Source organism: Tiliqua scincoides, chromosome 5 (assembly GCF_035046505.1).
Source record: "Tiliqua scincoides isolate rTilSci1 chromosome 5, rTilSci1.hap2, whole genome shotgun sequence".
Taxonomy (NCBI): domain Eukaryota; kingdom Metazoa; phylum Chordata; class Lepidosauria; order Squamata; family Scincidae; genus Tiliqua; species Tiliqua scincoides.
The window spans coordinates 56,814,008-56,827,028 of NC_089825.1; the positions used below are offsets into that span (position 1 = coordinate 56,814,008).

Sequence of the window (13,021 nt, forward strand, 5' to 3'; positions counted from 1 at the left end):
CCACATGAGGCTTGATGTTATGCAAAGCCTCCAAAGGGGAGGGGATCTGTGCTCCCCTTGCCTCCGGAGGCTTTTCTGAGCCTCGCAGGAGCAGCATGCTCTACGAGGCTCAGAATGCCCATTTTGGGCAAAAACACACAACTTCTGATTTCCTGGGAAACTGCAATTCACGTGTTTTTGGCCAAAACGGCCAGTCTGAGTCTCTCAGAGGCAATGTACAGATTCCTGCTGCCTCTATGATACTCAGAAAAGCCTCCGGAGATGAGGGTAGCATGGCTCCCCTTAGCTTTGGAGGCTGGGGGGTGAACAAAGACCAGCAGTGGCCATCACGAATGTAGACTGTCACTGGTTGGAACGTCGCTAAGCAATGCTCACCTTTATTCTCATACACTCAGGTGCAACCACTGTTCTCTAAGAGGCTATTAGGTCTATGATGCTACCTCCTATTTCAATTGATGGAGGCTCTGGAAGTGGGACTCATGGAAACAGAGTCTCAAAAAAGCCATCAGGTAAAGTAAGAAGATTAAACAAAGGCTCCAGCGATCTCATGGGTACAACTCATTCACCTGGAGATGTGATACTGTGTTGTCTCTTTTCACTAACTGACTGTGTTTAAAAAAAAAAAAAAAACACTAAGCACAATTTTCCTTGAGCATCAGCTCAGAGTAAAAAAAAAGGGGGGTAACAAGCATTCAATTTAATTTAATATATAAATAAAAAGGGGCATGGATGATCTGTTTCTAGCAAAAGGCTCCAAAACTGTTCCATGAGTTATAGAAGGGGTCTCCAAACATTTTGGTCAGAGGGCCGCAACAAATATCTGGCAGTGTAGAGGGACAGAAAAAAAAATTTAAATATAACATTTATATAAATAAATTAGAGATGGAACTCAGATGAGTGAATACATGAATGGGCTCATTCGTTCAACCTCTCTGGCCCTTAGAACACCCTCCAGGTGCAACCAGAGCACAGCTCCAATCATGTTTGGCCAAGTGGGTCAGAGGCTTTCAGGGGACAAGAGGCTGGCCGCGGGCCAGACAGAGGCTCGCTGCAGGTTGCATCTGGCCCCTGGGCTGGGGTTTGGAGACCCCTAAGTTATATAAACAAAGCATTATTTGAAAACTCAAGACGTAACAAAAGTTGCGAATAGGCCTCCAATTTCTCACTGGCCCTAAACAGTCAAACAAGATCTAAGCTTTCAAGCTCGCTATGAGATGAGCAGCCCATGACATGAATGGTTGTCAGAAGGGACATTATGCTTTAAGCCTGCATTAGATTCTCTGCTGACAAGGAAGGTGCAGCTAGCTGATGGCAAATAATGTCAGGTGATACCATCAACATAGGCAGAAAATGCAGCAAGATCAGGGACTCTGGGGGAAATTATTAAAAAAAATACCGTCAAAGGATAATAAGGGGAGAGCAAAAACAAGAGGAGCTCAGTTCAACTACAAAGCCCAGGATAGGGGGATAAGCAGTAATTCATAAACTAAATTCTTTATTTCAAATATATTTACCTGTGTTTAAGTTTTGTGAAATGTACAACATATTGATATGTCTGCAAAGAAATGAAAAATTAAAAGATGAAACAATTTAATAGTCTTCTCTTTAAAGTATATTTAATCACTGCAGATTTTAAATGGGTCAGATATAGGGGAATAGGTGTAATTCTGCTTTGTTCATAGTGATATAAGAGAGTCAAATCATTCCCCTACTTTGTGCTCTCCTTTGTTAATAATTTATAGATGTCGATAGTGCCAAATCATATGATTGAGCAGACCTCAGGGTTGCATACAAAAATTATAGCATCTCAAAGGCCCACAAATGAAATTCCCAATATTCTTCAATTATTTTTTAATACTTGCTATTTTTAATGAGATTCATTTTATCAAGTGTAATCCTATGTACACATCACTACTCAAAAATGGATCCTCAGTAAGTTAAATCAACTTCAATGGAATTTACACCCAGGCAAGTGTGCACAGGATTGTACGTCAGATAAGTGTGTATAGGGTAATTTTAAGTGAGTTTTTGTTTTTACTTTTTTGCCATTAACATGCTGGTCTCTGATGTGCAAACAGAAGTAAATCTTTAATACACTAAGTACACATATATATCTTTAGAAACACATGAATTAGAATTGCATGCAATGTACTCCAATTCACCATATATACTCGTCTATTAAGTCAATCTCACAGATAAGTCGAGGGCAGATTTTGGGCAAAAAACCATGGAGTGTTCTGTGATTCTTGGATAAGTTGGGGGTTAAACTTAGGGGGGTGTCTGACTACAGTTTTGTCTGATTTTACCGGATACCAGATCCTGAAAAATAACCTACCAGTAATTGTTACCTAAGAATAGTACAGACTCTAATTTGTTAAAAATATAGTAAAAGATCATAAGAAACATTTTTATTAACTAAATTCTGGTCTTCACAACCTTTTTGTAAAGACTAGCAAAGTAAGTTGCACTGTAAACAACATACCAGTAGAGCAGTGGTTCCCAGCTTGGGGTACATGTGCCCAGGGGCAGTCAACAGGACCTTCAGGAGTACTTGAAAAAGAATTGAATAATGGCAGAAAAAGGCAGGTAATGCCCTAGAATGCCTTGCAGGGCCAGCAAGGCATGAAAAGAGGTGGCTAGTCAGCTGTGAAAGCCCCATCAATACCTACTTTTTGGTCATCGATTCATGTACGAATCAGTATTTGAAAACCAGCACAGTAAAAAAACTGAAATATGGGAAGTGAACAATCACCAAGAATTTCTCAGGACACTTCTGGTGCAAAACAGTGCAAAGGCATAGTCTTCAGTTCTTCAAACAGATAAAAAGAAAAATTACTGTGATGAATACCTGAAGTACAAGTATTCATATAGAGGAAATGAGGGTTTATATTTTCATATTAACTACAAACGTTTTGCTAATATGAGGGGTGCAATTTATGGAAATGGGCTGCCAAGGGGTATGCAAGTGAAAAAAAGGTTGGGAACCACTTCAGGAGAACCATTAATCAAATCCTTCGTTAAGGTGCCTGGTGTGTTAAACCAGAGGCTCTACATATAACATACAACACATAACTGGGAGTGTGCAATTCAATTCACAGCAGAGACAAGCAACAAGGAATGACTGTGAGCAAGTTCAGCTGCACACAGTTGCAACCCTATTTACTCAGAAGTAGACCCATGCTTTCCATGGGTGTTATTCTTAAATAATGAATAATGATGCCTAGGACTTTGTTTCAAATGGAAATGAGGATTACACCCTGGTGTTTAAAAAAACAGATCTCTGCAAAATGCAAGCATTTACAAAATGGAACAAGGCTTGCTTGATTTCAATGGAAGTCTTTACTCAGAATAAAAGGTTTACTTCGACTGGAGTTTGCCAGGGAGGTTACTGTGGAGACAGGGAGTTTGCCAGGGAGGTTACTGTGGAGATTAACAGCCCTCTAATGATCTCTGTACTGCTTCTCTGGTGTCTTGACTTACTTGAAAAGCCCTGATCCCAGAGTGACCTTGGAGATAAGGTGAGTTGATGATCTAAGCTTGATTTATTGGCAGAAATTTCTCACCCTATAGGTAAGTATCTATGGTAAATGTATTAATTGTCCCCTTTAATATCACATATATGCTAAAAAGAAACCAGAAGAAAAAGCAATGACCTACCTTCACAACAATTACTATAAAAATGAAAAGAACTAAGGGAAGCAGGAACGTCTTCATATACCTTCCTGGAGTCTGAAATGTAAAGTTATAACTGTGGTTAACTGTACACACTGTAAATTTCAAATACGACCATCGAACATTTCTTCCCAAAAAGATGAACACTGTCATCCATGACAAGCTATTTTCTCATCCCATTTGGCCTAGCATCTTTTATTGTCAATGTGTTTCTCTTCTCAAGAGGTAAGCAAAAGATAAGGAAATCTAAAAAATCATTTTTGCTTACCTCCTTTTAGCCATCTGATTGCCAGTGGGTCTCCTTGGACCCAAGCATGCTATTTTGTAGGCATAAGTCCAAGGAGAGGAAGAGGATGGAATGGGTTGTAAAATGGGAGACAGGATATGGTGTGTCTGCTTTCAAGATCCACTCTAGCCTGCTCCCGGCCCTCTCTTTCCACAACCTTACCTGGGCCAACAGAACGTCTGAATGAGTCTAGAGCAGTGGTTCTCACACATCTAGCACCAGGACCCACCGGTACAGAATGGGAATCTGTCGGGACCCACCGGAAGTGATGTCATGACCAGAAGTGACATCATCAAGCAGGAAAATTTTTAACTACCCTAGGCTGCAATCCTATCCACACTTACCCAGGAGTAAATTTCCTTTACTATCATTGTTAAAAGAATATACATAGTAGTTTGTTAAAAGTACAGGTCTTAACATTTCCCCAAATGCAGTCACATATCATGGTGGCATCAAGTCTAATAAATTAAAAATAAAATATTGAAATGAATAGGGACCCACCTGAAATTGTCTGGTGACCCACCTAGTGGGTCCTGACCCACAGTTTGAGAAACACTGGTCTAGGGTGTAAGCAGAACTGCTGGCCATTTTTTAATGCAGTGCCATCATGGGGCCATTACCACAAAGGATCAATAGATTGCTGTCATAAACGGCTCATAGGACTGGGCCATACAACATAAATTGTCAATTTAGACAATTTGCAAAGATATAAACAAAGAGGCTACAAACAGAAAAAGTCTATTACAGAGGCTACAAAGGCTTGCAAAAAAAAGGTAAGATCTTCAACAGACAACAGAGGACCATCAGAAGGAGCCTGCTGCACCTCATGAGAAAAGAAATTTCATAAGGCAGGGTCTACCACAGAGAACACCTTCTCACAGGTCATCACTAGCCATACCTCAGAACCCACTTAGAACCCAATCCTGTGCTCTGCGGTACACTGCGAGACTCTCCGCTGGGCCCCCGCCCATGCTAGCCCAGCACCAGCTGTGGACCGCCGTGGACCGGTCTCATGGTCTGCCAAGCTGCGGCATGGTAAGCGGGGGCGGGGAGGAGGCATTCTGGGGAGGGCGGCGGGGGGCCGAGAGAGGGCAGGGGGAAGTGTGACATGGGGAGGGGGGCAGACTGGAGGCATCCCGGGGGAGGGAGGCGGGTCTGTGGAGCGCAAGCGCCTTTACCTTACCACTGACCTTTCGTTTGGCAGTAAAGTGTGTAGCCCCATTGCAGGGCTGCTTACCTTACCCAAGAGAAGAGGACTTTTGTCCCCTTCTCCCGAGGCGCCTCCTGTGGCAGCCCAGGGCATGCAGGATCCGGCGGCAGCCGTTCTCAGTGCCGCTGAGCCTGGGTGCCCCAGGCAGCTCAGGATTGGGCTGTTAACTGTTACAAGCGTGCATAGTAGCAAAGCAGCTGGTACAATGCAGTGATATTGAAAGAGGAATGCACGCAGTTTGGTGATTTCTGTGATCTGACCCTATCTGCTAAACATATTCAAGAGAGTTACATTTGAATACAGTGAACCCTGAAGTTAACAGACTAGTGGGTGGGGGGCCTTCAGCATTAACAAATACCCTCTTCTCCCATTTGTCCATATCATGGGGTTCTGGGCCTCACAGCCCTGATCTTACACACTCTTGGTTCACTGGCCAAACAACCCCAATGAGTCAGAAATGCATGTTCCCAATTTATTCTTGTGTATTCTACTAACTCAAGGATCATTACACTCCATGAGACAGCAGGGAACAGTTCCCAGGGAAATAAGCCAAACATTGAGTACAATTCTTGCGCACATTCACCTGACTGGCCAGACACACCAAACAGGTGAGTATATAAGTCCTCAGGGCAAAAAAGTCCTAAAGGCTAATTCCCCAGCTCTTGCAAGCACTGAATTCCCCAAATTCCATGAACTTAAGCTGCAATAGGGAGACATCTAAGAGAAGGAAAACTCTGATTCCAAACCTCCACTGCCTTGTGGCTACATCCAGTTGTGGAAAAGGCTTCAGGAGTCAACCTCGGGGCAAAATCAGGAGCCGGAGTCCCTCAGGCAGTTCGTGGCTGCACACAGTCACGTTCTGGCAACTCCTGCGACGCCGCTGGAACCAACCGTATTGGTTTCTGCCTTTCCACTGGATCATTCCAGCGACATGGAGAGGGGGGATTTGCTGCATGGGTAACAGCCTATCCTCCATACCTTCTTTACCCAGGCTTCACGCACTGGAGAGGACACTCCAACTTCGCCATACGGTGTCGGCACAACACGGGAAGCAGCAGTTACCGGTTATAAGTCTTTGCTCGATTGGCGTAGGGCATGACGCCCGGGGCTGCTTCCGACGGTGGGAGAGATCATTGCATCTCATTGGGCAGCTACCGCCCGCCTTAAGCTGGGCAGTCCCCAGCCAGTAAGGTGTTGCCTCGCCACGGTCCGTTAACCTCACGGGGTGCGTGGGGTTTAGGGTGAAAACCGACAAGCGGATCGACAACTCTGCACCATGCAATAGAAAACAGAAACCTCCTGCCCTAAAGCTGGGCACCTGGAACGTAAGGACAATGACACCTGGCTTCTCTGATGACCTGCAAGCAACAGACGATGGACGCAAAACAGCTGTCATCGACATGGAGCTGAGCAGACTGCAGATGGACATCGTCGCCCTTCAAGACTTCCTCTTTGCCGACGATGCAGCTATCACTACCCACTCTGCCAAAGATCTCCAGCAGCTCATGGATCATTTTAGCAAGGCCTGCCAAGATTTTGGACTGACAATCAGCTTGAAGAAAACACAGGTCATGGTTCAGGATGTGGACTCACTTCCCTGCATTACAATCTCTGCACATGAACTGGAGGTTGTCCATGACTTTGTGTACCTTGGCTCAACGATCTCCGACACTCTTTCTCTCGATACCGAGCTAAACAAACGCATCGGTAAAGCAGCTACCACGTTTTCCAGACTCACAAAGAGAGTCTGGTCCAACAAGAAGCTGACGGAACATACCAAGATCCAGGTCTACAGAGCTTGCGTCCTGAGTACACTTCTGTACTGCAGCGAGTCATGGACTCTTCACTCACAACAGGAGAGGAAACTGAATGCTTTCCACATGCACTGCCTCCGACGTATTCTCAGCATCACCTGGCAGGACAAAGTTCCAAACAACACAGTCCTGGAACATGCTGGAATTCCTAGCATGTATGCACTAACTACTGAAACAGAGACGCCTGCGTTGGCTCGGTCATGTCGTGAGAATGGATGATGGCCGGATCCCAAAGGATCTCCTCTATGGAGAACTCGTGCAAGGAAAGCGCCCTACAGGTAGACCACAGCTGCGATACAAGGACATCTGCAAGAGGGATCTGAAGGCCTTAGGAGTGGACCTCAACAAGTGGGAAACCCTGGCCTCTGAGCGGCCCGCTTGGAGGCAGGCTGTGCAACATGGCCTTTCCCAGTTTGAAGAGACACTTGGCCAACAGTCTGAGGCTAAGAGGCAAAGAAGGAAGGCCCATAGCCAGGGAGACAGGCCAGGGACAGACTGCACTTGCTCCCAGTGTGGAAGGGATTGTCACTCCCGAATCGGCCTTTTCAGCCACACTAGACGCTGTTCCAGAACCACCTTTCAGAGCGCGATACCATAGTCTTTCGAGACTGAAGGTTGCCAACTACTAAGCTGCAATGCTCTAGTTTGTTTCAGTAGCAAACCAAGAGCGTCATCCAGACTTAGTGATCCGCTGGGGCAGCAGCCACTAGACCTAGAGCAGTGATTTTCAGCCTTTTTCTCTCATGGCACACTGACAAGGAACTAAAGTTGCCAAGGCACACCATCAGTTTCTGGACAATTGACAAGATACACCTTGCTGTTGGTGGGGGGCTCATATTCCCAATGGTCCTATTGATAAATGACTCTCCACCAAACTCCTGCAGCACACCTGGGGAACATTCACAGCACACCAGTGTGCCACGGCACAGTGGTTGAAAATGGTTGCCCTAGAGTGTCACAAATGTGCCATAAAACATGGTTGTGAATACTCCAGTATAGGCAATGCCAGCAGAAAATAGGGATTTTACTTACCAGGTGAATTCCTGTTCCTGGAAAAGGAAGGGCATTCCAAACATTCTGGGAAAGCCCTTTAAGCCAGCTTGAGGCAAGGCTGACTGTTAACGGCCTCTCCTCCATGCAGGGCTGACCATTTCTCCAGAATATATTACTGAGCTGAAAAAAAACAATCAAGCCTCCAACAAGAAGTACACCCTACTGTCAACCACTGAACCTAAGACTGTGTACTTTTTCTTTTAACTCCTCCAGGCCGCAATCCTAAACCCTTATGTCAGTGCTTTCCAACACTGGCATAGCGGTGCCAATGGGACATGTGCTGCATCCTGCAGTTGGGTGTCATTCACAGAGGCCTCCTCAAAGGGAATGTTTGTTCCCTTACCTCAGAGCTGCATTGCCCTTATGTCAGTGCTGGAAAGCACTGACATAAGGGGTTAGGATTGCGCCCTCAACCTCATAACTTTGCCTCTAATCACTTCCTGCCGCCCCCTGCGATATTGCAAACACCATCCTCCATCAAGAGCACTTACAAACATAGTGGTGGGTGGAATGTTCTTCAACCAAGAACAGGAATTTACCTGATAAATAAAATCTTGTTTTCCATGGTAGTGGAAGGACATTCCGAATACTCTGGGATGTTCCAGAGCTACACACACACAGTGTGTGTTAGAAAGCACTACTTGATAACTCTATTGGTCTGGCACTTTCTGCAAAACTCTCCTACCAAATGAAGCTTCTGCTAATGCCCATTTACTCATGTTATAATGCTTTATAAAGGTATGGACTGACGACCATACTGCCACCCTACAAATGTCCAGCAAGAAAACTGCTTCCTCAAAAGTGGCACCTCCAAGCTCAGACTCCTTCACACCAGTCCCTTGCCTTCTGGCTCAGACACCTCCTCTGCAGACAGCTCACCCTCCTCCTTATCTGATGATTCATCTGTTTACCAGAAAGAGGTAAGGTTCACCAAAAGATAAGGTGCCTGTATCTAAAAAGAAAAAAGTGCATAGTAGCAAGGAGGACAGTTTTACCATGCACCTTTTTCTTTTTAGGTACAGGCACCTTATCCTTTGGTGAACTTTGCTGCTTTCTGGTTCTGCATTCTCTTTCTGCAGTTGCAGGAGAACCACAAGACTCAGAAAATCCTCTAAAGATACAGAAGAGGAAATCTGAATCTCTAGAGCAGTGGTCTCCAAACTGGTAACTGCTGTATCCCAAAAAAAGCACTCCCCGTTCCAAGCAGCACTTACCATTCTGCCATGGCGCTATGTTTCTTTCAAGTTGATCTAGGCACAAGGTTGCAGAATGGTAAGCGCCACTCACGGGGGGGGAGCTTTTTCCAAACCCTGGATTTGGACCGCAGGTCAAGGTTTAGAGAGCCCTGCTCTAGAGAGAACATTTCTTTACATTTGGTTGGCTACTTCTTATGAGAGTCTTTGCCCCTTTCTTTCATTTCCAGGTGAGGGAGCCCTCTTTGCTCCCTCCATTCCAATACCCATTTCTGCATCATTTATCTCATCATCAGCCTCATCTGAGGCTGCACTTCAGGGGCCAAAAAATCCTAGGTTCAAACAGAGGTTCCCTCCCCTGGTGAAAAATCCTCATCAGAAGACACAACCTGAATAAACAGACATCCCCCACACTCATGATCCACAAACAGAAAAACAGGCTTCCACCTCATTTCTCCAGGACAGCCTGAAAGTTTTGCAGCTATCCCCAATGACTCCTCAACAACGTTCTGTCCAGAGCATGAATTTGGTCCGCTCTTGTACATTAGAACCTTAGGGAGACTTAATATCTCCCAGAAGCCTTCCGCTGATGCTAACTACAGACACGATGAAGCTTAGCCCTCCTGAGTGCCGCATGCCTCTCCCAGCAAAGCCAGCAGCAGCAAGACTGAGCAAACTTTGCTGGCTTCCACTGCTAAAATTCAACACTTAGGTCGTCCAACCTCAATAGCACTGTGTGTGCTACAAACTGTTTGCCAGAATCACTATAATCTTCCCACTGCTATCACAGCTCCTTTAAGGAGACCCCAGCATGCCTCCTCCCCTCAGCGAAATCGCATCTACAACCCCTCATATACACAGAAGGTAAGAGGTTGGAGGAGAAATATTCAATTTAAGGTTATTTAACTATTAGCTGTGAGCCCTTCCAGTCAACATCCTATAGCTCTGTGAGAAACAGTCAGCTCTGCATGGAGGTGAGGCCGTTAACATTTGACCCCACCTAAAGCTGGTGCGAAGAGCTTTCCCAGAAAGTTTGGAATGCCCTTCCTCTGCTGGGGAAATGCCTGTGCTGGCCCACCAGCACTGCATTCAGACCTAGGGCAGCCAGCAGAGGCCCGGCTTCCTCCTGAGGAGGCGCAAATGGGCCAACCCTTCTGGGCCGGCGCAAGGGACTTGCATCGGCCTATGGGCGCTTCAGAATTGCACCCTTATTCTGCTAATTGTTATTCAATTTCATTAAACAGGTTTAAGAATCCTACATCTTAGCAGGAAAGCATCAACATAGTCAAAAATTTTCTGAAGTTAATAAACTTTAGGAAAGAGCAAAGTGCGAACATACAACTATTCCATTTATAATCAATGGATTTTGAATTACCTCTTTTTCCATGAAATCAAACTCCGCACCACAGGTGTAGAATGATGTATCAAAATCTCTATAACCAGTTAGTTTTGCCTTTAACAAGTTGCTTATATTAGCCTGAGAGGACATAACAGTGAAAATATTTGTTGAACAATTCTCAAGAATTTAAAATATTTTTCAGTCAGTTTGTAAGAAAGGCATAATTTTTTGGACTATATGACATTATTTTAACTGGTTCAATATTAATGTACAAGAGATATACAAGACAAATTAGATTTCCTACAGTAAATTTAACCTTTTAAAAACAATATAACATAATTTGTATACTGGAATCTATGAATACTTGTCTGTAAGTAATGTCCCCGGAATCGTACTGTATGTTCTTCACTACTGAGAAATAAGATTGGGGTGGTGCATAGAATTGGTGTGTTTCTGCTTTTGTATTTGTTATGGACTGAAACTGCCATATAATAAAACTGGTAACAAATGTCATTCCTTCTGATTCTCACTGCTTCGAGTATATATTGGGGGGGAACTAAATACAGTGAAAGTTTTGTTATCCGATTTGCATGGGTAACAGGGGACAACTGTTTCTTGAATGTGCTTCACAATCGCTGCTCCTTCTTTAATAGACAGTGCTTCCTCTGCAGTCCCTCTCCATACTCCTTCCTTCTTCATAAGGGTCCAACAGGAACAGAACTTCCATTTCCTTCCACATGAGGGCCTCATAAGAAAGAAACATCACTGTTCCTAGGGAACCCTCAGAAAGGAGGAAAGAGGGCAGAGAAGCACTACAGAGGGAACACTGTAATCAAGGGGCAGCTGTGGTGTGGCTTTGTTAACTGGCAGTTTGTCAACCCAGTTAACTGGTGTTTTTACCCAAGGCAGCAAGTAAAGATTCCAGGGATGTGTGGTGCAGTGTGGGTGTGGCAGGTGAGGCAGAACCACCTCATCGTAGTCCATGGAAAAGCAGCGCAGCTGCCCTGCCTGCTTATACCTGAAGAGGTTCTTCTTACAGCCTGCCACACCTGCACCGCACATCCCTGAAAGATTCCAGTTAACCAAGTCTTGACACTTTATCAAGTGCCAGAGAATGCAGCTTTTACTGTAAATGGAATGTGTGCTTGTGTCTGCATTGGGAGGAAAGAGGAACCTTTACAGGCATGAAAGTGAAAAATGACATTGCCATTTAATTTTTCAGGATCATTTATAAATGACATGGCCATTTAATTTTTCAGGATCATTTATTAATATGGGCAAGAAGTTTTCATACTGTATACAGCCATTAAGAGGTTATATAGGAGTAACAAGTAGAATATATGAAACAGTAAAGTTATTACTTACATCATCAGATACTCCTAAAATTAGACACATCAAGGTCCTCAAGGTAATTGTCCCAAGGACACATGAAACTCCTTCAATGGCCTAAAATATGAAAGACACAATTAGAAGAACAGAGAAGAGCCCAGCATTTAATGAAAGAGGCATCCACTATGAAAGAAAAACTTCAAGATGTTGAAAACCTGTTTTATAAACTTACGGTATGTAATATATATTCACAAGTACATTAAAACACTAGTAAAACATCCACCTTTGATGGACAGATAGATGGTGGGACCTGTACTGAGCAGCAACAAGCCACTGCCCAATTCCACTGGATCCTTGTCACTCCCTAGGATAAGTGTCTCCCAAACCAGAAAGGAGTAAAAAGAGACAGATTTTGATTTTCTAACAGTGTCCCCAAGATTAAGAATATCTTGATTAGAACTTTTTCTAAGCAACTACTCCTCTTTTCTGCCAACTAAAAAATTTTTTTTTCTGTTGTGAGAAGCAAAGAAGACAGCTTTACCCCACTTTTTTTTAACACAAGACAATATCTATTGGTGAAATAATTTTTACAAAGCTTTCCTTTCAAGCATTTTTAAAAATTAACAATAGTTACAAGGTTAAACAAGCAAAGCCAACTAATAACCTTTCTCATTAAGCCGTTGGCAAATCAAACTGACAAGATATCACTGACATCAACAATTTAAAAAGTCACAAAGCAGTTCATGAGGAATGACATACTAAGTTCCCCAATAAGCTCTTTCCACTAGAACAGCAGTCTCCAAACTCCAGTTTGTGGTCAGCTGGAATATTCATTCTGGGGTAGTGCAGCAGTGACAAACCCTTGCTGTTCTGGTGTGCAACAACCAGTTTTCACACCATGTGATCACAGATCCTCATGCTGGGGAGCCACTTCCAATCACCCCAGATGCCTCTGCACCACACTTTCCTGGGAAAGCAGTTCCCCAGTGCGAGACTCTGCAATTATATGGCACAAAAACTGGTTGCTGTGTGCGGGAACAGTAAGGCTTTGCCACCACTGCTCCCAGAATGATTATTTCAGTGCACCAGATCTAGCCCACGGGCTGGAGTTCACAGTTCCCCGCA

At 44.2% G+C, this 13,021-nt stretch overlaps 1 protein-coding gene across 1 annotated transcript in view; it reads right to left on the reverse strand.

Annotated features, from left to right (window-relative positions):
• LOC136652255 (protein C-mannosyl-transferase DPY19L1-like) overlaps positions 1-13,021 on the reverse strand; it is a 69,847-nt gene that overhangs the window by 11,113 nt on the left and 45,713 nt on the right. Inside the window, exons 14-17 of the mRNA XM_066629185.1 lie at positions 11,933-12,013; positions 10,604-10,705; positions 3,658-3,729; positions 1,515-1,555 (exon numbers count right to left, since the gene is read on the reverse strand). Of these exons, the coding sequence (XP_066485282.1) occupies positions 1,515-1,555; positions 3,658-3,729; positions 10,604-10,705; positions 11,933-12,013 (296 nt within the window). The remainder of the gene's footprint in view (positions 1-1,514; positions 1,556-3,657; positions 3,730-10,603; positions 10,706-11,932; positions 12,014-13,021) is intronic.